Raw genomic sequence first — 23,995 nt, 5'->3', positions numbered from 1 at the left:
CCAGGCTGGGAAGGGGTTGTTGGTGACATGCCAGGGGACCTGGGGAGCGTTGGGGACAGCAGGGACAGCAAGAGCAGGAGAGATGCAAGACGAGAGTGTTTGATGTGATTCATTAATTAATGGGCACACCCGGCTTTGAAAGTGCAAAGCATTAAAGAGGTGCAAAAGATTTCATGTTTTAAATTATTTATCCATTTTTTTCTCTCTTTTTGTAACTAGACACTGTGAAGAGCAGCCTATGCATGGCTGACTGGGAGCAGCATGGCTGTGCCCAAGGCTAGTGGGAGAGAAACTAATGCAGGACTGGGCTTCATCTGCTGCTGCCCAGCCCTGGGATTAGCACCAGGATCCATGGGGCAGGGGACACGTGTGAGGCAGCACAGGCAGCATTTCCCAGCCAGGAATCACTGGGGACCCTGTGGGGCTGCTGCCACCAAAGGGCAGCTCTGGGGACCCTGGGGCATCATGATGGGGTTCCCATAAACAACCCCTGTCCTCCCCATCTCTGCCTCCTGAAGAGTGCAGCTGCTTAACCCTTTCTTGGGGACCATCAGGACTCTGAGCCAGAGGCATAATTGAGCAGGGGAGTTATTATCACGTTAAAAATCTGGACACAACCCCATAACAAGATTTGCAATTTGTACCAGGCGGGCAGGCAGGCTGCAGGGTACTTTCCCTATTAGGGGCCACATGCTGTTAGCAATCACATTAGTGGGGCTGGGATTTAGCATCAGGAAATCAAAGTGGTCCCTGAAGACCCCAGCCTATTGCCAAGCCAGCCGGGCAGCCAAGGGGCAGGGAGGGGCTGCTCATCCCCACAGCTCCCTGCTCACAGCTGCACCAAGCTATGTTGGGGTCCTCTTTGCTGCTGCCAGCACTGGGAGCCACAGGGTCCTCCCACTTGGTGACCTGGTGGCTGATCCCCCTTGGATGTCAGAACACAGTTTGCTCTTCTCCCAGCTGTGCTGCAGCCCCAGCGGAGCAGCCACACTGCTCTCATTTACTATTTTATTCTTCAGATCTATTGGTTAAACAGATTTTAATCCACACAGTCTGGAGCTATTGATACCATGCCGTGCTAATTTGTTAGCTGGCTGTCAAGTAAATGAAGTAAAATGCCAAATATTAAATGAAATGTATTGTGTGAAACGGGCCAGTGCTGAGCTCCCCATTTCCCACGTGGCATTCTGCTCCCATGCAGGGCTCAGGGAGATTTATAGGTCTCATGGGCCTGGACTCTGGGCAATGGGTGCTCTTGGGGTGTACATTGCCATGTGGGATACCTGCAGGGCTCCCCTGGCCCCACAGCTTTGGAGGGTCCAGGAGCTGTGCTAATCTGCACAAGAGCTGGGACATGTGGCTGTCTACAGCCAGTCCTTGGTGTCTCACCCCTCTGCCCTCAGTGGGGAGGGTTGCACTGCTGCATCCCAGGACACCCTTCAGCTCACTGGGCACCCTCTCTGCCCCTCAGTGTGTGTCCTGAGGGGTCCTGCCAGCCCCCAAGGGATGGTGGAGGATGCTCTGTGCTGGGCCAGCTGCATGAGTGCAAGGGGGCACCTGCTCCCTGGGTGCTGCGCCTGGGAGATGATTTATTTGGTGAGTTATGACTTTTTTTTCCCCTGTGCAAATATCTGGGAAGCACAGCTAATGTTCTGTGCCCAGCTGAGGCAATTACAGCCCTCAGCACAGCTCTGCACCCCTGGCCCCCTCATGGAGATCAGCCCAGCCATGCCCCTGCCCCGTGCAAAGGGAGAAATTCCCATTAAAGCACCACAGGGAAACACGGCCAGCTCTGCCCGGCCCTCAGCAACCCCACTCCGGGCCCTTGGGGCTGGATGTACTCTTGGGGCAGCCCACAAGGGCCAGCTGTGCTGAGATTGCCCTTCCAGCTGTACCCTGGGTGGTCTTTACAGCTGTTCCAGGGGCTGAAGATGTGCAGAGGTGATTTTCCAGCTGTGCCTGGGGTGCCTCTCCAGCTCTGCAGGGGTGGAAGGGGGCTCCAGCTGAGCAGGGCTGGCTAATCCAGCTGTTGCAAGGAGATTTCAAGCTGCCCTCAAAAATGTTGGGGAAGAGCCCCAGAGCCCCCACAGCCTCCACACAGAGCAGGTGAAGAGCCCCAGAGCCCCAGAGGAGTCTCCTGCAGGCAGGAGCGGGGCTGATGCTCTGTGCCGAGGGCTCTCATTTCACTGAGGGGGGCAGTGCCTGGGCCATGGCCCCGGGGCAGCAGCTGTGTCTCCCGGGTCCTGGCCCCTCGACGACAGGCAGCCCCCGAATCAGCTTCATTAAGAACCATTGATCTGTTTCCTGCTTAATATGTTTTTCATTTCCAAATGTTTTTTTCCAGGCTCCACAGCGTTTGCAGCTTGTACCAATTAAGACAGCACAGAATGAGTGCTGCAGCCCATTAATTAAATTTACAGGGGGAGATTAAGTGCCCACTCCATTCTCCCTGGCAGGTCTCTCTGAGCAACAGGCGTGCTGGGGACGGGAGCAAGGCTGAGCACTCACCTGCTGGTCTCCTGCCCTCTGTCCCTCCCTACCTGTTCATGCCCTCCTGGCCATGAAGCCCCTGCCACGCTCTGCTCCAGCCCCTGGAGGCTCACCCTGGGCACAGTGTGGGCTGCAGAATGGCAGGAGCAGAGGGAGTGGGAGCTGCCAGGCCCCCCTGGACCAGGGCTGAGAGCTGGTCCTGCTGGCTCTGCTCAGAGCAGGGTGCTGTGCTCAGGGTCTGCATGGCATGCACGTCTGCTGGTGCCTTCATTCATAGGGCACATGGGAATGGCTGCCCTGTCCTGTGCCTGCCAGGGACAGGAGTTCATGCTGGTGGCAGAGCTGTGGCACCCACCTCGTTGTGGTGCTCCTGAGTGGCTTCTGCCCTCCCTGCAGAGCAAGGGGACCTGGGCAAGGGCATCCCTGCCTTCCCCATGCCTCCAGCAAGCCAGCTGTGGGCACAGCTCTGCCCCACGTTCACAGAGGGGGTCAGGGACCAGCTGTGGTTTGCTCAGGGGGATCTCAGGCTCGTGGCAGCCCTCTGCACCCCACCTTTGGCAGGAGGTGTCCCTGCCACGCTGCTCCCCCCAGGAGAACACCCTGATGGGCCACCCCAGCTCCAGGCGCCGGCACCAACACCGGGGAGCAGCACACGGTGCTGTCATGCACTGTTGCCATGGAGATGATCACACTGTCACATGCTGACATCCTCCCACCCAGGGCACCTGTGCAGCCCCTCTGGCACTCACTTTGGTGCAGATAATGCCAGTGGGCAGGTGACCCACAGCCCTGCAGCAGGAGGGAATGTGGCAAGAACTGCAGCTGCAGCAGGGGCAGGTCTGTGGGTGCAGGTAGATCACCCCCGTGCAGAGGGGTCTTGGTGATGAGTCCTCCTGACATTAATTTAGACAAAAGAGGGGAAAACAGAGCCGTGCCCAAAACCTGGAGCGTGGCCCAAACCCTGTGTTGGAGGCAGAGCTGCTTTCCCCTGGACGAGGATGGCAAAGAAAAAGGGATGGTGCAAAAAGCAAAGACCAAGTGGGGAGATGTTGAACTCAGTGAAACAGTGGAGGGTTCATCTGGGGCCATGGCAAAAAGCCAAGAGGGAATCCACTGTATGTCCCCCACTGTACAACAGACCCACTGCCTCTTTGGGCAGGAGCAGAGCCTGGCAGGCACAGACAGCTCCACCAGCAAAGCACCATGGATTACCCTTCAGCATCTCACTTATTGCCACATGACATTTTGATTAAAAACTTGTTTTATGAGGAATTAAGAGGACACAGTAGATGGATTAAAAACCTGCCCATGGACAGATTCCCTACCTGGTCTTGTTAATGGGGAAACTTCAGAGAAAGGCTGTGCCAAGGAGAGGCCCTGGGGACTAAAACTATTTACTGTTTGCAGCAACAGGTAATGTAAGTGAAAACTTCCCTGGTGTATGGAAGATTTGAGAAATGAGGAAGAAGATGGTTTGCTGCAGCATCACAGCCTGAGGTGCCAGGAAAAGCACAGCAGAGCAAGCTGCAACATGAGGTGATGTGCTTAGGTAGAGGTTTAATGAGAAATGGGGTGTCTTCCTTCCTGAAACACATTTCTACACAACTCTGTGGGCAGGGCACATTAATCTCTGAGTTTTCTATTTGTTTAAGGTTTTTGCCTTCCTGTGAGCAGTTGGTTCTGTGGAAAACCAGCCCCCATCCCTGCTTTGGGGCACGCTGGCTGGCTGTGGGCTCTCCACTCACCTGATATCACCGTGAACACAGGGCAAGGGCAGGATGCACAGGCCTGCTGGGGGCCATGGGGCTCAGGAAACCTGCAGCAGGTGGGCTTGGAGCAGGTGACAAGGAATAAATCCAGCCTTGCTCCTGCCCAGGGGCTGCAGGAACTGCATTGTGTGAAGCAGGGGGAGGGCAGGATGCTGCCTGCTGGCCCCTGTGGGCTCAGCCCCACCACCAGCTCTGTTCCCTGCAGCCAGGCTGGAAATGCCACAGGAGGCTGTGGGGTGTGGTTGGGGTGTCCCAGAGCAGGACCAGCATCCCCTGCCTGCACTGACACCAGCACTGGCACAGTGGCACCCACAGCATCACTTGGTGTTTCCCTGCCTCATTGCTTTCGATTTAGCAGTTGCTAGAGAAACTAAAAGTTGCAGTTTGGGGAGCATCTGCATTTTAATTAGTAATTACCACCAGTGCTGCTCCGGCCCAGCTGTTGCCTGCAAGGTCCCTGCTGCCACGCGGGGCTGCCCTGCTGGGGTAGCTGGAGATGCCCTCAGCCTGCCTGCCCTGCCCTCCTCCCTGTGCCAGCAGGGGGGCAGAGGGTTTGGCATTGATGGTCCCCAGCCAAGGAGGAGGATTTGCTGAGCAGGGCTCTGTGCAAATGCAGGGGGGTCCCAGAGTCCCAGCTGCAGCCCTGCAGGAGGAGAGCATCACTGTGGCATCTGTGGCCACAGCTGTCTTGGTGTGTGCTGCAGCAGCTCCCTGTGCTAATGCCTGCTCTTGTCCCTCTTCCTCCACCTGATTAATTCCTCATATGGCTCCATAAGTGCTGCCGTGGTGCCCACAGCAGGGAGATCTGCATATCCCCTCTGCCTGAGAAGAGCAGCTTGTCCAGGAGAGAGCCCGAGGGAGTGTCCCCAGGCACTGCAATCACCTTCCCTGCTCCCCTCCGGGGTGATGCCTGCCATCCCCATGCCAACCCTCCACCCCATGCCAGCTCCTCTCCTGCAATTCCTGACCCGTGGCTCCGGGACCTGTGAGGTGGGTGTGGAGGCCAAGGGCAGGATCCCCCTGCAGAGCTCGGCTCCTGGTTGCTTCCATCCCCTCCCCAGCTCACTGGGCCAGTGGTTCATTTTAACAAGGCTTTTAGGCTTAAGTGCTGCTTGACATGACTGGGAGAAATTGATATTTTGAGAATGAGCCTGTGAGGGGCCATGAATAATTCACGCTGGGGCGGTTCCATTCCCATAAACAGGCTGCTAAAAAAGCCAAACCCAGCTCTTAACAGGGAAACAAATTCCCATCCTCCAAAGCCCCAGGCCCCAACTCAGCCTCTGCTGAATCTTTCATCTCCAGAAAGGGGTTCCTACATGGCAGTGGCAGGGAGGGAAGCTGGCCCCTGTGCCCTTTCTGGAGCATCCTGTGATGGTTGCTGCTCCTCACGCCAGGATGAGCAGCACAGCCTGGGGAACCCTGCTGGAGTCCCTGGTGGCTGTGGCACTGAGGCCACGGGAGCCAGCAGTCAGCTGCATGTCACCAGCCCCGTGGGCCTGGTTTAACCCCTGTATTTCATTAGGTCCCTTGTTAAAGGCTGCCTGTGGGGCTGAGGGCAGTGAGCCCCACTGCAATGAGCACAAGAGGTGAAGCCTGTCACACCAGGAGTGGCTCTGGGAACAGCACACCAAAAACCACTGGAGCAGGCAGTTGGGACACAGGGCAAGGGCACAGGACAAGGAAACTGTGGGGGGAAACTGAGCTCAGGCCCTCTGCAAGCATCCAACTATCCACCTGAGGGTGTCCCCATGGAAACTTCCAGGACTTGGAGGGCACAGGCTCTCTCTCTGAGCACACATGAGGATGAGCAGCCAGGAGGGCACAGCACTGCCAGGCTGGAGCACAGCATTGGCAAAGGAATGATGGGTTTGAACTGGCCATGGAAGAATTTGAGCTGGAAATTAGAGGCAGTGTCCTCACTGCCAGAGCAGCCAGCCCCAGTGTGACCCAAGATGGACAGTCCAGGACATGAGCTCAAGCCAGGCTGGAAAGAGAGAGCCAAGCGAGGAGGAAAGGGAGGGAGATTGTAGCAGCCAGGCATGGAGCCATTCCCAATTCGACATGTCCTTCCTTCAGGGTGTGCCCACCCCATGCCAGCAAGGCTCTGGCACCCAGCTGCCAAGAACTTTGTCCTCTGCACCATGGCTGGGGGTGCTGTGTGACCCAGGAGCATCCCCCACCTGTCTCAGTGCTGCTGTTGGGAGGCTGAGACCCCCTTTCCCACCCACAGGGGGCAGGACAGGACCACTTGCTGCTCCCATCCTGTGCACTGGTCCATTGGGAAGTGCCTCCATGGTCCCTCTGCCAGCTGGTAGCCCTGGTGTGCCAGAGGCACTGTGTGGTGACAGCAGTGTCTGTTTGCTGCCACTGAGAATCCCTGTCTCTCTGGTTGCTCATTACTGGACACCTTCCAAGTGACAGGGCTGGATGACACTAATCTGGCTGGTTTCACAGGGAGAGCCCATGTGGCTGCCCCACAGTATCTCCACCAGGGAACTGAAGGCTGCCCAGATTTTCTCAGGGATCCTGGAGCAGCCCGGGAAGGAGGCATCCAGGGAGGTGAAAGTGGAACCAGAGCCAAGCTATCAAGACAGTGACCAGGAGCACTGAGGGCTACCTGGAATGAGCTCAGGAAGAGTTTCCCCTGCACTTCAGACTGCAGGAAGAGTTTCCCCCCCACTTCATACAGCCCAGCTGTCCTCCATCCCTGGGCTACACATCAGCTGTACAGGACTCCTTGGCAGTGCTGCCATTCTCACAGATGCTGGTCCTGTCTCCTGTCCAGCTGAGACCCTCGGTGACCAGGATGCTGGTGGCTTGAGGGGAGCAATGGTGCACGATGGAGGGAATGCAGCCACCACTGAGGCTCAGTGAGAGGTGAAGGGGACAGCGTGGGCACCTGTCCCCTCCACCCATGGCCGTGGCTGCACCAGAGCTTTGCAGTCCCTCCACCATCCCACCCGGTGGGAGCTTGGCAGGGACTCAGCCGCCCTCAGGTTGGATGTGTGGTGCGGGGGCAGAGAAAACGCCCAGCCCTCCAGCCATACCCCACACCCTGGGGCCAAGGATCCCCAAAGGCACGGAGCCCGGGATTGTGCGGCACCCCGTCCCCCGGGAGCGCGGGGAGAGCTCCCGCCGGCGCCGCGGCTCGGAGCCGGGCAGCGATTAGCGGGGAAGAGCCCTGCAGCGCTGCCGCTGCGCGGGGAGAATTAGCAGTAATAAGTCATGATCATCCCCTGATGACGAGCACTTAATGTGTGCCGGTTCTGCTATCAAAGTGCCTCTTAAACCCCAATCGCCCTGTCGATAGCGATGGCAGCGGCTGATGGATCCCCAGCCGCCCGGCCGCCCGGCCAGGTCGCTCCCGGCATGCCACAGGCAGGAGCATCGATTTCCCACAACTGCAAAGAGGCAAATATTTGAAAAGTGATAAATAAGGGGAGCTGCCATCTCTGCTGCGCACGTCAGTGCCCGGGATTAAGGCAACGAGGTGAGACTGCCCAATTAAATCCCAATGAAAATGGCTGCAAATTCAATTTTTCCCTTTGCCCATATCCATCCCAAGGGCCGGGGTGAGGGGGAGGAGGGGCTGATAACACAGGATTCATCGATTGGCACTGCTGGGAAGAAATCTCTCTGAATTCAATTAGTTGGGAAAACACAAGGGGCATCACAGGGAGCAGGGCTGTGACTGTGACTTCGTCATACCCCAGGGAATAGAGCACCAAGCACCTGCTGCGAATCACTAGAGGACCACTGGACACAGAGGTGACAGCACCCATGGGTGGCCCACACTTGGTTTGAAAGCCTCGGGGGTCACCCCAGGTCTGGCACCCCACCAGCATGTGCAGGACATGGTGGCAGCAGTGTGGGGGAATCAAACATAGTGCTCCTTCCTGATGCGGACTGACAGGGAACAGCTTGTGTGAAGTTAACTGTGCCCCTGAGCAGTGCTGGGCTAGTGCTGACCTGCACGGAGCAGAGCTGGCCCCGGCAGGGACAAGGCTGTGGGTGCTCAGCACGTCCCAACAGGCTGGGGAGCTGGAATGCCAGGGCTGGGGGCTGCAGCTGATCCTCAGCCCCTTCTTCCAGAGCTCCAGCACAGAGGGATGACCCTGCCGGGATGAACAGCCATTATGTCTCATCGCCTTGGAAACCAAGAGGCAGCTCTGAGGAGCCTCTCAATCTCCTCCTTCTCCTTCTCTTTTAGCTGAGCCCCATGGTAAGAGGCCAGAGGGGTCTGGGGATGTGGGGCTGGGGACAAGCCCAGGCTGAGCCGCTGGGTGCAGGCACAGGGGCTGCCTGTCCCTGCCAGCCCCTGGGCACCCTGCTACCTGTTGCCTTGCTTGGTTTCTCCTCCCTGGGTCTGAGCAGTTCTCCAGTAAGGCACATGGTGCTCAAACCAGCGTGAGTAATGGGGGAGTCTCGCTTCATCCCACATGGGAGGAACAGGGGGGGAAACGTGCATTCCAACCAGTCCCTGCCACTGTGGAAAAGAGATTTGTGGTGATAGGTGAAGAAAAGGTTCCCCAGGCTCAGAGCCATCAGCCTCACTGGGCTGTGGAGATGTGCTTGCTGGGGCTGTGGGGAGCAGGCACTGGGGTCCTTGCAGGGATGGCAGTGTCCTTACAGCCCTATTCCTCTGCCACCCTCCCTGCGTGGCAGCCTGCACCAGTGGGGACAGGAGACCAAAGGCTGCAGTGGAGGGCTGGGGTGACAGAATGAGAGCTATCGGGACAGAGCACCCCCATCCTTTGTGGCACAACAAAGCCCCTGCACGGAGCTCGGCCCGTGGCCAGCACCCTCCATCCGGACGGGCAGGCGCCGCTCCTGCTCTCCGCGGCTCCGGGGCCGCTGTGACGGCCGGGATGGGCGCTTGGCCGGACGGGGACGGTAGAACCGGGCTGGGAGGCGCTGGGGCAGATGTGGGCTGCTCTGCCTCGGGAAAGATGCTTTTGCCAGCTGCAGGTACAGCCGGGACCGGCTCCAAGCACAGCTGAGACCGGCTCGGCGCTGCCCCGGGACAGGCCGAGCGCGGGGGGGAGGCGGCGGCACGGCCGGCGAGCAGAGCCCTGCTCCGGCCCTTCCCTGCGTGACTCCCGAGCGCTGTGGGGAGCAGGAGCACAGCCTGCTGGCTGCCGGCTGCACGGCCCGGCCCGGCTGTGCCTGCCTTCGGAGGGAGGAGACCCACGCAGGCCATCCCTGCAGTCCCAAACAGAACACCCCATGGCCCCATGCGGGACATGGCCACAGCCCGCTTGCTGCAGCCCTGCCAGAGCACCTGCGATGTGCTGACTGCCCCCAGTCCCACCATGCCCAAAGCACCCCAGGACATGCCAAACCCCCAACTAAACGGTGAGTGAAGGGCTGGAGGGCTCAGCTGCTCAGAGGACAGGATCCCCTTGTAGCACGGGTGACAATGGCTCCATCCTGGGATTGCACCAGTGACACGCAGCTGGGGCTTACCAAAAGCAGTGGCACTGTGTGTGGGCACGGGGCTGGCATTGCCTCAGCCAGCAGGGAGCAGGGTCAGGACACATCTCTGTCCCCCGCTGCCATTTGCCTCCAGCCCTGTAGCACCACGTTGCCTGGTAGCCTTCCTCCTCCTCTGCCTCCTCCTCCCTGCAGCCCAGTGACTGTCATGTGAGTCTGAATAGGAGGGGGAGTGGAGGGACAGTGCTGTTGGGGACAGGCTTACCTGGTTAGGGGTCACGATGCAGTGCAGAGCTTCTGGAGCCTATCCTGGAGCACTGAAGGGAGGGTAGAAGGAGCCCATGCAGGATCCATGACACAGGCAGGTGGTGGCTGATGTATGTCCCTGCTGCCTGTGCCTTCACACACCCTTCTGCTGAGCCCACAGGAGCAGGTAGAGCCCCTCTAGCTGGGCTTCCCCCTCCTGCCTGAAACGTCCTGGAGTGACTCTGCACCCCAAAGCTCCTGGGCCCTGGTCTGAGACTTGATATTCTGCCCACTCCCTTGCACACATTGGCAATTAGAGCATAATTGTAATATTTGCATATTCATAACAGCTGAAATTAATCGCATTTGCATAATGGTAATGAAAGGGACTTCATTAATTACCACTTTTTGTGGGGATTTTGCATGTAAGTGGATTCCATTAGGCAGGTTGAGCTGTGGTGGGTGCAATGGTGGGATGGGAGCCGAGTCACTGAACTGGGGAAGGAGCTGTGAGGAACGATGGCATCACTGCCACCCTGCCTGCCCCAGTTCACTGTGCCCCACTGCCAGGCTCAGCTGTGCTGTGGGGACTCGGGCAGTGACTTCCTACCTGTGCCCAAACCGGGTCACTGCCCCTTGTCCTGCTGACACTACACTTGCCTCAGGGACCCTGCTACAAACAAGGGATTGGGGGTGGGAGCAGGGATGGGCACCATGGGCTGTGGAGACACAGAATCTCTCCTGAGGGCACTGCAGGGATGGCATCCCGCTCCACGTGCTCAGCAATGACTGCTGACTGCTCGAGTGACTGCTGCCACCAGCCCTGTGCCTGGGGTCCCCTGTGTATGGGGAGAGATGGTGGCTGCTCACAGTGGGCAGGAGAGCCCTCTCCGGCCCCAGTGATGCCCAGGGAGAGCTGGGCAGTGAGCAGATGGCTCCCACGGCATCACCTGTCACTGCAGGGCCCTTCCCAGGGGATGCACCAGCCTGGAGCCCCACAGCACAGCCCGGCTTGGCTGGCGCCCGGCCAGCACGGCTCCCTCCTGGCGGGGGTGGAGGTGTGGGCAGAGGAGCAGGAGTGGGGAGCAGGGCTTTGCTGGCACAGCCATGCCAGAGCCAGGCGGGAGGTAACCCTGCCCAGTGGCCCCTGGGTGCCTGTCCATCCCTGAACACCTTCCTGTGATTCCCAACCCACCTGTGTGTGCACGGTCAGTTCAGCCCTGTGTGTGCTGGTGCCAGCAGCAGCTGAAATCATCAACAGCACCGCGTTTGGGGGGAACGGCTCCGCAATGGTGCTGGGAAGTGTCAGGTTTCGGTGTTTCGGTTCGGCCCCGGCCATGTGGGCAGCGCTGCTCTGCGCCGGGAGGATGGTCCAGCCGCAGGGCACCTCTGCTCAGCTCCCGATGGGAAGAGGCTTTCCCGGGAGACGGAGCTCGTTGACTCCTTATTGATGACTCTTTCCCTCCTGCACGTCTGGGGAAGAGACCTGCGGAATAAATCAGTGCAGGAGACAGATATGGCAGCTAAAGACTCCAAATGAGATGATAATTGCCGTAGTAATGACAACGAAGACCTGATGCTGCCGATAAGGAAACATCTCTTCTGCTCTTGCCTGGTGCCCGGGCAGGGGTTTGGCACAGGCACACGGATGAGGCTGTCCCCAAGGACACCAGGGCTAGGCAGGGCTGCCCTCCCTGTGCCCCGGGCAGGGGCTGGGTGCCCACGGCGAGGGTGGTGGGTGCTGGGGTCCCCACAGAAGCAGGGATGGGGGTGTTGGGGCCAGGCGAGGGGCCCGGGGTGGGCATCCCTGGCGGGGCTGTTTGGCTGGTTCTCCCGCCGGCTGCGTGTCAGCTCTAATTAGGCAAACTTCTGTATTCATTGCGAGCCCAGCCAGCGGAGAATTCCACAATTGAATTTTAATGCCCTAAAAACACATTACAATCAGCCTGATTAATTAAGAGATGGCTTAACGTGGTGACTGGGCTGCAGCGGGCTGTGCTGAGGAGGAGGGCCACAAGGACCGGCTCCTGTGCCCCAGGGCGTCGGGCACGGGGCTGAGTGTGCTGGGGCCGGCATTGCTGGGGCTGCTCACTGAGGAGGTGAGAGCCAGGCTGTGCCCTGGAGATGCATAGGATCTCTGCACCTGCAGGCAGGGAAGGGCTGAACTCAGACCCCGGGCACCTGGTCAGCCTCAGCTCAGCAGGCACACAGTGGGAGCATCCCCTTCCCACCCTGGGTCCTGCTTTCCCCTATCAGGTTGGCCACTGCTGAGCACCTGTTCCCCATGTCCCCACTCTGGGCATGGGGACTGGCACTGTGCCATGCCACTGCCGTGAGCAGGGCACTCCTGGGGGGAACCCGCTTGCTTTTGTTTGGAGCGAACTGCTGGCAAGCTGGCAGGCTCCTATTAATAACTAATAGCTAATAACTAATAGATACTATTAATAACTAATGATGAGCTGGGAGGTTCCGATTAATTTGTATCTGCAGTGATTCCCTGGGGTGCCAGCAATGCTGGCTAATGGGCTGCCACTTCCCTCAAGGCAGCTCTGTCCTGCTCCCAAGCCACTGCTTGATGTCACCATGCTGTGCCCAGCCCAACCCAGGCTGTGTCCCCACATATGTCATTGCTTGGGGTGGCCTCACCAGCCCACCTGGACACTGTGGGGTGAAGCACCCCCGGGGGAGCCCTTCCCCTGCAGCCCACCATGGGTGCTGGGTAGTGGGAGTGATCCCTGCAGACCCTTTCTGGGTTGAATTCCACAGGGTGCCCTGGTCAGGGAGACGGTTTGGCCAAAGCCCATTCTCCTGCTGTGTAATGAATGGAAAAGGGAGGAATCCATAATCATGATGTAAAGGAGAGGGTGCAACCAGCAGGACATCAATCAGAGGGGAAGTGATAAAGGGAGCCTCTTGACAGGAGGAGCCAGCAGTGGAGGGAGGGCTGGTGGCAGCATCATGAGGCCAAACAAAATTTTGGCACGGTGATAAATCCTGGAGTGGCTGGAACCGCTCGAGCACTAATGATGAGGAGAAAACACCAGCCACGTTTAACAAATATTTCTGCTCTGTATTTGGAGAGAAGCAGGACGACATTCTTGAATTGTACAAGAGTGATGAAACCATCTATTAATTACTGCTGGGAATGTTAAACAACATCTGCCAGCTCAGCGGGCCCAGGCACCGCCCACCCTGGCCTCCTCCAAGAGCTGGAGGAGAATTTGGCCTCCTCATTAATTTCCTACAAAATCTTGGAATAGCAAGAAAATCCTGGCCAGCTGATGGAGAGCCCACCCATGCTGGGAGCTGCAGGGAGGCAGGGGTGCTCAGTCCTTAACTTGGCTCTGCTGGGATTTATATCATGCTTGCACCCAGTTCAATCCTTCTTGATGAAGAATAGCCGTAAGTTGGCAAAGGTTGGGCTTTTGTTTCCCATTACTTGTATACAGATTTTCTGTATCCATGTGTTTTTGGAGGCTGCAAGAAAGTGAGGCTTGAGCTGGACGACATGCTCATTAAGGCATCCTGCAGGAATCTTTGTCACAGCTTTGGGAGCGACTGCCATCTTTCCCTGCATCTCTCATGTGCTGTGCAGTGCCTGCAACCAGAAAAATAAAGGGGACAGAAAGGCAGAGGGGATAGGGGAATGGAGGAGATATGGAGGGGCTGGAGGGATGGAGGGGAAGGAGCAGAGGAGGAAGAAGAAATAGAAGAAGAAGGCAAAGATGAAGAAGAGGAAGAGGAGAAGGAAGAGAAAGGGGGTCCAGGAGGGGAGGACCCCACAGGACCAGGGCAAGTCCCAGCTGTGGCACAGTCCTGCTGCACTCCATCATTAGCAGCAGAAGGTACCTTCTTCATTTTAGGAGGTGGAAACTGAGCAAGAAAGGTGGCTGAAGGGCACAGCAGACCTCAATGGCAGAAAACAGGTGGCTCAGCAGCAGAAAGACACTAATTAACAAATTAACTCTGTACAGTATGCACAGACCAGGGTAAGCAGGGGAGGACTTGACCGACTGACAATCCCACCAAGGAGTCCCCAGTGGGCACCAGGACTGACACCTCTCTTCAGTGCCAGGTCCTTGAGTCAAACCTGGTGCCCATGGCCATGGAAACAAGGAGGTCCAAGAAATTGAGTGGGATTCTGGGTAAGGAGGAGAGCTGGGGATGTACATGCAGCCAGCCAGGTCACATCACTCTGCAAAGCCTGCCCCAACACTGGGGAGCTGGGAGGGACATCCCAGCAGGGGTGATGAGCTCAGGGAACATCATGGGAATACACTGGCCTCGGTGTACAGCTGGGAAGGCAGGGCTGGGTTGGTACTGGATCCTGTGGAGAGGTTTTTCATCTTTTAGTCCCTTTGCATCCTGAGGGTGTAGGTTTAAGGAAGACCATCTTTGGTGAAAAATCATGAGATTTAATACAAGGAAAACTTCTGCAGCTGCCTCCAAAATAATCCAAAATTATGTGGATTATTTTTCCCAGCCATTTTCTACACATAAAGAGGCTAGAATTTACTCCCTATAAAAGCCAAAATCCAAACATAGCTGCAAAATATTGGGGTGCTTTAGAGGAAAGAAGAAAGCTTGGGGGGAAAGGATGCCTGGGATGCCCCCTCCCATCCTGAGCCCCGGATTCCCTCACACAGCCACAGGGTGCAGGGGGGAATGGGACAGGTCTGGGGGTGCCCAGGAGGGATGGGGTAAGAAGTGTCAGTGGGATGGCACCATCCAGACACCCCAGCCCACAGCACCTCATCCCTCCTGGCCCCTGGGGTGCCAGCTGAGCCACCTGGGAGCTTGGGACAAGCAGTTAAAATACAGAAATGTCAATTTAAATTAAAACATCTTTCATAAAGGAGAAAGATAAAACCTGCCCTACAGCAAAATGAGATGAGAGATTTATGGGGTACTGGGAGGACTGGTGTCCCCACTTCAGGGGGCAGCTTCCATTGTTGGCACCCCAGGGCACCCCAAGGCACTGCCACCTCCCCGTCCCAGCCACCACAGAGGCCAGAGCTGGGTCTGCAACGAAATGTCAGCTCGACAATAAAATGTGCAGAAGCTACGATTTCCTCAGGCTAATAAAACTCCTGGGCAGCAGCAGAGATGCTTGGTACAGAGCTGCCCTCCCTGTCCAGCGCCCCACTTGGCCCCCTCCTCATCCTCCTTGGGGACACGGGGCCCATCTGCCCCCATGCTCATTGTGCTGGCTCCTCACACACAGGCCCCAGCAGCAGCGTGAGGCACAGCTCCAGAGCTGTGTGTGCCACGGCAGGGAGTAAATCCTCTGCGTCCTGTCAAGGTAAAGTGACAAAACACCGGCCTGCAATGCAGGAACCGCAGTTATAACATGAGAAAATCAATGCAATATATTACCAGAGACATAAAGATGCTATTAATGCTTCAGCACAGAGCCCTCAGCTTCGCCTGCCGTCGCAGGGCAGGTTTACATGAGGGCTCTGTGCATTCCCATCTGGTTGCTCGGGTCACTCACATGCTGGGGCTCAGTTCTGTTTATTCACTGACACCCCCACCCAGCAAAGCTTTCCTGCTCGCACACACTGACTCCTGGGCTTTGACCCAGCCAGGAGCCTGGGCTCCAGCTGGAGATGCACCCAGGGCTGCTGGGGCGATGCACGGCCTCAGTGAATGCCTTTCTGAGGTGCAAGGACCCAGTGAGGCTGCAGCCCCAGGCCAGGCAGGTACCAGCTCTCTTTCTAGGGATTCCAATGACTGTGCAGCTCTGCCATCCACACAGCTGCACTCGGGTGCCTCCTGGAAAAGACTGAAGAGGATGCCAACCCCTGTGCACCACAGAGTGAGGCCCCAGGACATGTGTAAGGTGCAGTGCTCCCCTGGCATGGCGGCCGCTGGCAGGGAGCAGTCTGTGTCCTGGGGACATGTGTGCTGGATTAGAAGGGGAGCTGGGGATATACGTGCAGCCAGCCAGGTCACATCACTCTGCAAAGCCTGCCCCAACACCGAGGAGCTGTGAGGGACATCCCAGCAGGGGTGATGGGGCTCAGGGCACAGCCGTCATGGGGACACACTGGTCTTGGTGTACAGCCCGGTTGGTGCTGGATCCTGTGGAGAGGCTTTTCATCTCATGGCCCCATCCCGAGGACATGGATGCCGCTCCCTGCAATTGACAGTTTGGATTATTACTGAGAAGTTAACTCAAGCCTCTTCTAATTGATTAATCAATAGCTTTAATTGAGTTGATACTCCTTAGTGGGTAGCTTCACCACTGCTATCCCCTTTGCCGGCCCTGCCCCGGGACTGATCCCCCACCAAAAACCTATTGCAGTGTCTGGCCTCTGCCCAGGCTGTGCTCCCACAGCACAGCGAATTCCTGGGCCTTGCAGTTGCCTGGGGCTGCAGAGGGCTACTGCAGCAGTGACAGAGGAGCCGGACCATGCGGGGCTCCCCCGGCACGGGGAAGGAGGCCCCAGGAACAAACTGAAACACAAGGGGCTCCAAAATGTCCACGGCTCATGGTACCAGGGCAGGACAGGCACCCCAGGCGTGCAGCCTGCGAGTGTGCCTGGGGCCGCACAGAGCACACAGGGAATGGGCACTGGGAGCGCGGGGCTGCCTGCGGGCACCGCCGGGTCACACTCCTGCACGCCCGAGCCACAGCTCTGCAGAACTGGAGATGAACATTTTATGGTAAAATATGCAGAGCATGGGACAAAAGGAGAGAGCGTTTCTCGCATAATGAGACGCTGTCAGAGACGAGCTCCCCAGGAAACCAATTAAGAGGGCGCTTCGCGTGTGTCAGGCCAATACCGGGCAAAACCCCCTTTCCCAGAGCGGATTCCAGCTCCCCGCGCCCCCAGCGCGGCCCTGTCCCGCAGACCCTCGGGCGCAGCCGGGAGCCCCACGCGTGTCACAGGCGGCGTGGGGCCGCTCACCCACGGCCGGGGGCACGTCCCGGAGCCCTCAGGGGCCGCATGCCCGCAAGGCCGAGCCCAGCACTGCCCCCGCCGATGGGGGCTCGCTGCGCTCCGCGGGCGGGCCGGGGCAGCCCGGGCGGGACGCGGTGCCCGGAGTGGCCGCGGGAGCACCGCCCAGGCCCGCCGCGCCCCGCCCCGCCCCGCCGCCATGGCGCTGCGCTTCTCCGCCAACCTCTCATGGCTCTTCCCGGAGCTCCCGGCTCTGCCGGCGCGGCTGGAAGCGGCGGCGGCCGCCGGGTTCGGAGCGGTGGAGGCGGCTTGGCCGGCGGGCTGCCCGGCCCAGGAGCTGCGGGCGGCGGCGGAGCGGGCGCGGGTGCGGATCGCGCTCCTCAACACCCCCCCCGGTACGGCCGCGTCCCGCTGCCCCCCCCGTGCGTGGGGTAGCGAGGACCCTCCGCCGACCCTGCCGCTCTCTCCCAGGGGACCCGGAGGCGGGCGAGCTGGGGCTGGCGGCCGTGCCCGGGCGGCAGGCAGCCTTCCGGCAGGGCCTAGAGGCGGCCGTGCACTACGCCAGGGCTGTGGGCTGCCCCAGGTAGGTGCGAGGCGGGACCCCCGCTCCGGCCGCGGCCCCGGCCCCGCGGCTGCCGGGGCCGTTCCTCTGCTGCCGGGCTGCTCCAGCGCTGCGCCCAGCGGAGCCTGCCCTTGCCCCGCGGTGCCCGCCGCCGCCGGGTCACGGAGCCTCTCCTGCAGCATCTCCTGCTCGGCTGCGTCGGGACGGAGCCAGCTCGGGGCAGACCCCGCTGTGCGGGGCCGCGGCTTCAGCGTGCTCGGCCCCAGAGCTGCCAGGCACGAGCCTGACCCTGCCCTTCGCAGTAGAGGCTCTTGTTCCCACCTCCACACAACAGTCCCCAGGATAATCCTCCCTTTTTCCTCCTCAACTGCACGAATCGTTTCCACCAGGACATCACAAGAGTTGCTTTGTTGAGGCCACGCTGACTCCAGCACAGCAGAGACACCGTAAAAGATGCAATTAGCCTGGCACTGCTCCCTTCAGCAAACCAACAGGGCCCTTTTATTCCTCTTACTTTGCACCATTCTTTCCTGTTGCAACTCAGTCCAAAGCCCTGTGGAGGGCATGGGCTAGCCACGCCAGAGGCTGCCCAGCACCATTTGCACACTGGTACAGGCACATTGAAAAGGCTTTTATTTCTGCTGTGTCCCTTCCCCCAATGATGGCTGAAGATGGCCTGGTGCTTGAGCTCTTCATGGCAGGGCAGTCCAGCATGGGGCACTGTCCCCTCCCTGTTCACAGCCAGCAAGCAGTGACACCACACATGGGGCAGGCCCCTGGCAGAAGCAGCATGCCAGTTGCCCAACATGCTGGTTTGGGGCCCCGCCAAGGAGCAAGAGTCCAAGAAAGTTCGAGTCAGGGTGAAAGAGCTGAAGGCAGTTAACAAAAGAGAGAAGAAGCAAGGTCTGTGATTTGTCAGGCAAAAGGTTCAAAGTCATCCCTCTCTGAATTGAGGTGAGATGGTGCATATTTGTGTCCTGGCTGGCAGCTTGCTGGCTGCTGTTGTGCCTCCTGGAGGAGAGATGGCTCTTCTTACCCCCTTCTGTGTCTGCTCCCCCAGCCTGGCCCCCTTTTCCATCAGCAGAGGAAGGTGTATTAGATCAGGCCAGCTGCTGCCTGTGATAATCTTTCTGTGCCTGTAGGATTCATGTGATGGCTGGGCGGGTTCCCTTGGGCACAGACCGGGCTGCAGTGGCAGGTGAGATGGAAACCACCTTCATTGAGAATCTCAGATACACTGCTGACCTCCTGTCCCAGGTAAGTGGGGAATGGGTCCTCCTTTGTGTGTGCAGCTTTTAGGATACCCAAGATGGGGAATATCCCTCCAGCCTGGCACAGGGGAGTTATGCCTCCTGCTGCAGAGATGACAGGAGGCTCCACAGGGTGACATAACTGTGTTACAGGAAGACATGATTGGACTGTTGGAGCCTATCAACAACCGCATCACTGACCCTCGCTACTATCTGAACACCCCACACCAAGGTAAGCCAGACAAGAGTCTCCTTCAGAGGAGAAGGATCTCCAAAGTCTGAAAGGCAAGAGGTTGCTTCACAAGGAGGGAGATGCTGAAAGAACACAGTTGATAAAGGGGGTCCTGGAGCTTCTCTGCAAAGCTTTCACCCTGGGGGCAGTAGTTTCTCACTTCTTGTCCCCTTAGCTGCTGCCATCCTGGAGAAAGTGGGACGGCCCAACCTGAAGCTGCAGCTGGTGAGTCAGCATTGAAACTCTCAGTGAGAGAAACTTGCGCAGGTCCACTAAGGAGTTGTGGTGGCCATGGGCTTGTTATACATCTTGGGGACACTGGACAGGGACCATAGCACAGCTGTCCTTAACTGCTCACTGCTGACCAGCTGCACCCTCCATTTTCCTCTCTCGCCCCCAGGACCTTTTTCACTGCCAGATCATGGATGGCAATTTGTCACGCAACCTGGAGACGTACTTCCCACTCATTGGTAACACCCTGTGCCCAGACCACTGGGGAGGGGCTTTGACAGGGCCCTCCTACTCCAGGCTCTGCTGTAGCTGGCTGGGGGTGTGGGGCTGCTCTTGGCTCACCTTGTCTCATGCCAAAGAAGGCTGCAGGCAGGGCTGCCTTGGGCATGGCCTCTCCCCTTCCCTCCCTAGGTCATATCCAGATTGCACAGGTGCCAGGGCGGCACGAGCCCGATAGCCCTGGGGAGCTGAACTTCCCCTACATCTTTGAGCTCCTGGAGTCCCTTGGCTACACTGGCTACGTGGGGTGCGAGTATGCTCCAAAGGGTGAGTGGGCCTGCAGGTCTGAGCCCCGCGGGCAGGGCCAAGCACAGACCAGCTGGCTGGGTACTGTGCAAAGACAGGCAGGTCCTGGGGGCACAGGTAGTGGGTGTCATCCCTACCTGGGGATGAGGGCTCTGTCCTGAACAGAAGCTGCTCCAGCTGCAGCAGGAGACCTTGTCTGTCACTGCAGGAGACACCCTGGAAGGTCTGGGCTGGCTGCGATCCTACTGGGAAAGCCGAGGGCTGCAGCACGGTGGGACCAGCAAGGCAGCCAAGTAAAACTAGAAAACCATGAGAATAAAAGACAAAGCAATGGCTTAACAGAGGAGCACGTGTCTTCTCTAGGACTAGGGGAGTGTGGTGGATGAGGTTAGGAGCGTCTATGTCATTGCCCTTCCCCAGGCTCTACTGGGCCAGCCCAAGCTGTTGGACCCTCATCTACACAAGTACCACCTGTAGAATCTTCAGTTTAGTGATGGCTCAGGCACCACTGTAGCTGACTTCAGGTACACAGAAAACTTTCACTTCCAGGCTGCAGGGGTGTCCAGGGAGAGGTTTCCAGTTTCCCCAGTAAGGGGAGCATTCCAGCTGGTGCCTGAAGTTGTGGAAAGAACACTTTGGACTTCCAGGTACTGAAGTTCTCATGGCTGTTACCAGTGCCCAGCAATGACTCTGTAGCAGGGCTGCAAGTGAAGCAAGCAGTCTCCTCCTCCCAGGCTGTCTGATCCAAGGTAACAGGCTGGGAGCTGCCTGCACATGGATACTCAAGGCTGACTGTCCTGCTGCTCCTGCTCTGGAGCAAGTGTCAGATTCCAGAACAAACCCAACCCATAGCCAGGGCTGCTCTGCATCCTCCACAGGCAGCTTTCCACAGCCTACAGTGACTGAGCAGGGATCTGGTTCAGTTTATTTCACAGATAGACCAATGGCTCAAATGTACACCTCTATAAAACGTTCCTGTGATCCAGTTTACCCTTCCTGTCCCATTCATGCTCTCCCAAGGAAAGCAAAAGGCCAGAAGCAGTTGTCCTCACTGCCAGTCAGGCAGCCCTGCACTCAGGAGTCTTTCCTCCTGAAGCCAGAGCACTGTGCAGTGCTGCCCTGGGCAGAAGATGGTGCCATGCACACTCCTCAGTGCCTTCCCAGCAGGCAGAACTCACCTATGCTTGCCAAAGCCATGTCCCTGAGAGTTGTTCTGCTTCAGCCAGGCTGCAGCAGCCAAGTTCCTGCCCTTGCTGTTTGGTTCAAGGCCATTCAGTATCAAACCCAGTGAAAACAGCACACAAGGGCCATACCAGCCAGCCAGTGAGGAGGTGCACATCCCCACGTGTGCCACTGGCAGCGCTGCCTGCAGTGCCCACGCACAGGTCCCCCCAGAGAGCCGCTCTTCCCCAGGTCACCATGGCGCGGCCGTGCCGAGGTCAGAACAGGCGCTGCTCCGGGACGGGGGTGCTGGTGCTAGAGCAGGCCTGTCCACAGGTTGAAGCAGGCAGTGTTGATCACTGACTCCAGGTGATGGTATGTGGACACAAGCTGTGGCAGAGGACTCTCGCTGTTCTGGGGCTGCACTGGGAACGGCTCCCGGAAAACCACAGTCAGGCTCTGCCAAGAGGGAGGAGAGGGTCAGAGGACAGGATGCAGACAAGCACTGTGCAATTCCTAGCCGAGGTGTGTGGAAGTTTTTTGGCAGTGTTAGGCAAATAGTGGGAGAAATCCCAAAATGCCAAAGGCACTAAACTAATGCCTCTTCCTGTGACAGAGCATGTTTGAACCTACTTCCAATTTTTCTGCTGGAAATTTGGTGCAAGGACTTGCCGACTCTGTCCCAGCTCTCATGCATCTGCAGTTACACCAATCCTGGCAGCAGCCACAGGAGAGGAGGGGATCCTACTGCCTCCACAATAACAGGAGCTTCCAGGGAAATTAGAGGGAAATTTCTTCTTCTAAGGGAAAGAGTAGGAGTGCAACAAATGGGGAAGGGGAGGAGATTAAATGTAATAACCGCAATCCTAAAAATAAACGCTGCCTGCTCCACTCTGACTAGTGACTGTACTGAAAAGGCAGGGCAAAGGCAGAGAGGAACAGGGAGCAGGCAGAGGTTGCAGGAGCTGAAGCAGAACAAAAATATGACTCAGTGCACTCAGATCAGCATCATGGAGGCAAGACACAGGGACAGGATGTTCTCCAGAGTTGAAATGCAGCACATCCAGTAGCCAGGGTCCCCTACAAACTGGTTAAGCCATGATAAGAGCTGTGTAACTACAAAACAGCAAATGTACCACCATCATTTAGGAGGAGAAAGGAAGTTATTTGTGAAACCAGCTCCAGCAGCATGCAAGGTTTCAGAGCAGACTGGGGGAGACAGAACCATGAGGGAAATGCAGCTCAGTGTTACCAAAGTGATGTGCTAACGCTAAAATTCTCTTTGATAAGGCAATATTTCCAGACAAAGGAATCATGGTACATCTTATCTGAGATTCAGGATGGATTTGATGTGGTGTCACATGGGAAATTTAGGTAAGCTGAAAAGATAGGAATTAACTCAAAAATTATAAGATGAGAACATGGCAATGCTGAAAGGGGAAATGGAGAGAGGTTACAGATAGAGGTCGTTCAGAACAGGTTTCGGGACTCACGTTGCCTAGTACTTTAACAAGTCTAGTACAAAGATGAGGAGTATGTTGATAAAATTTGAGGGACTAATACAAAAGACAATTGGGATAATGCAAAAAAAAAAAACCACCAAAAAACAAAACCCTGAGAGACTTTTGAGAGGCCACAAGAATGGGATGAATGCTAAGCACAAAATACAATGTTATGAAAACAAAGGATTTCTGTTACAAAATGAGAGTCACTTGGAGAGGGGATGGAGGTTCTAGGTTTATCATATCAATGACCACAAGGTGACACTATGACCATCAGGTAGCAGGAGGCACTGAGCAGCCTTCCAGCAAGCACCACCTCTTCTGTCTCCCCTACCTGCTTTTCAGATGGAGCATGATTTATTTTATACAGCATCAGTTATTCTGCAGTCTCTGCAGAAGCCTTATTGTGGACTGAAGCCTCTTGTAGATCCCCTGCTCTCACATGGAGCTGCATTCCCTGTGACCTATCCTGTACCCTGCCTGGGAGCACAGATGAAATCAAAGTATTTTTGCCCTCAAGTTCGGTGAAGGCAAAGGCCCTTGCAGGTTTGCTAGGACCCTGACAGTGCAGGTCCCCTTCCTTTCTGCCCAGACAGGAGCAGCCCACAGCACTGGTGACCCCTCCCAGCCAGACTCAGTATGATCTGACTTTGGACTGAATACAGAAGGACTGCTTAGCCTGGATAGAGAGACAACTGAGAAAATGATCCAAAAGCAATCCTGTGAAGGAAAAGAGGATCAAGTGTTCACTCTTTTCTAATACAAGAACAAAGGAACATCACATGGAAAGAACAGTAAGAGTTTCAAAAATAAGCCAAGAAACTTCTTCACCTAGACTGCAACTGCCTTATGGAGCTGCAAGTCAGGGGAAATCATGGATGCCAGAAATTAACCAAAGGAAATAAAGCTGTGCAGGGCTATTAAATAAATGCAAAGGCCACTTCTAGCTCAGGATGGGCCTAAGCTATAGATTTTCAGATGCTGGAACAGTATTTAGGAGAAGCATTACAAGCTTCTTGACCTGGTCATGTTCTCATGCACACCTGCCCTTGGCCACTGCTGGATCAATCTAGACAGATTCCTGGCCTGAGCCAACATAGCTGTTGTTCTGTTCCCAAGGACTCACCGTTTTTCCTGAATGAGAATCGAGAAACACAAGAACAAAGCAATCTGTGAACTTCTGGTTGAGCACAACCTGTCAGGAGAGTCACAGAGCACATTAGAAAGGAGCCAGTACAGAACCCAGGACAGGGACACAGGGACAGAGGCTGCAGGTGGGCAATGGGCTGTGTCTTACCAGATACTGGGTGCCAGTTTCAGCATTGTGGAAGTGCCGACAGCTCTGGGGAAAGCGGCTCAACAGCACCTTGATGAGGCTCTGATACCAGGAGACTGTCATGGTGAGGAAGCATTCCTGAAGGCATAGAAAAGGCCTGATCTTCAGCCTCCCTCTAGCCATGGCACTAGCAGCCATAATGCTACAGCAGCCTTCAGACCCCAGATCAGATGCAACCTTCACAGCCCACTGAGGATGCTGACCAAGGGCTGTTCACTCTCTATAGGCAGGTCCATGCAGTATCCCCCTTCCCCTGCCAGTTAGGAGCTATGTTCCTGCCTCTACCTTCCCACCAAGCAGGAAGAGATGTGCATTGCAGGCCCCTTCACCTGGCACCCCACTCCATCCCC

At 57.0% G+C, this 23,995-nt stretch overlaps 2 protein-coding genes across 7 annotated transcripts in view; one reads left to right on the top strand and one right to left on the bottom strand.

Annotated features, from left to right (window-relative positions):
• The first annotated feature begins 17,032 nt into the window (after positions 1–17,032).
• Positions 17,033–19,985, top strand: HYI (hydroxypyruvate isomerase (putative)). 2 transcript variants are annotated; one of them, XM_071436508.1, is made up of 8 exons: positions 17,033–17,241; positions 17,318–17,429; positions 18,551–18,665; positions 18,812–18,890; positions 19,066–19,115; positions 19,291–19,360; positions 19,533–19,667; positions 19,855–19,985. In XM_071436508.1, exons 1-8 carry the CDS (start codon positions 17,046–17,048, stop codon positions 19,941–19,943), a joined length of 846 nt encoding a protein of 281 aa, XP_071292609.1. In that variant the 5' UTR covers positions 17,033–17,045; the 3' UTR covers positions 19,944–19,985. The 2 variants fall into 2 exon arrangements, with proteins under 2 accessions (XP_071292609.1, XP_071292607.1); XM_071436506.1 differs by having other exon boundaries at positions 19,533–19,985.
• The window catches only part of SZT2 (SZT2 subunit of KICSTOR complex), a 55,807-nt gene continuing 49,698 nt past the window's right edge, over positions 17,887–23,995 (bottom strand). For all 5 annotated transcript variants that reach the window (XM_071436501.1, XM_071436504.1, XM_071436503.1 and 2 more), the window contains exons 70-72: positions 23,607–23,723; positions 23,436–23,504; positions 17,887–21,266 (exon numbers count right to left, since the gene is read on the bottom strand). In XM_071436501.1, the coding sequence (XP_071292602.1) occupies positions 21,123–21,266; positions 23,436–23,504; positions 23,607–23,723 (330 nt within the window). In that variant the 3' untranslated portion in view covers positions 17,887–21,122. The remainder of the gene's footprint in view (positions 21,267–23,435; positions 23,505–23,606; positions 23,724–23,995) is intronic.

This window comes from Agelaius tricolor, unplaced genomic scaffold, assembly GCF_023055355.1.
Source record: "Agelaius tricolor isolate 1412-34295 unplaced genomic scaffold, bAgeTri1.0.p SCAF_11, whole genome shotgun sequence".
Classification (NCBI taxonomy): domain Eukaryota; kingdom Metazoa; phylum Chordata; class Aves; order Passeriformes; family Icteridae; genus Agelaius; species Agelaius tricolor.
The sequence above is the reverse complement of the archived record's forward strand: the minus strand, read 5'-3'. Positions and strand labels throughout refer to the sequence as shown.

Bases quoted from the DNA above. Each gene is read 5' to 3' on its own strand.
- HYI (XM_071436506.1), top strand. From the start codon at position 17,046: ATGGCGCTGCGCTTCTCCGCCAACCTCTCATGGCTCTTCCCGGAGCTC. The intron at 18,666-18,811 runs GTAAGTGGGGAA...ACTGTGTTACAG, and splicing joins CTGCTGACCTCCTGTCCCAG to GAAGACATGATTGGACTGTT. The intron at 19,116-19,290 runs GTGAGTCAGCAT...TCTCGCCCCCAG, and splicing joins CCAACCTGAAGCTGCAGCTG to GACCTTTTTCACTGCCAGAT.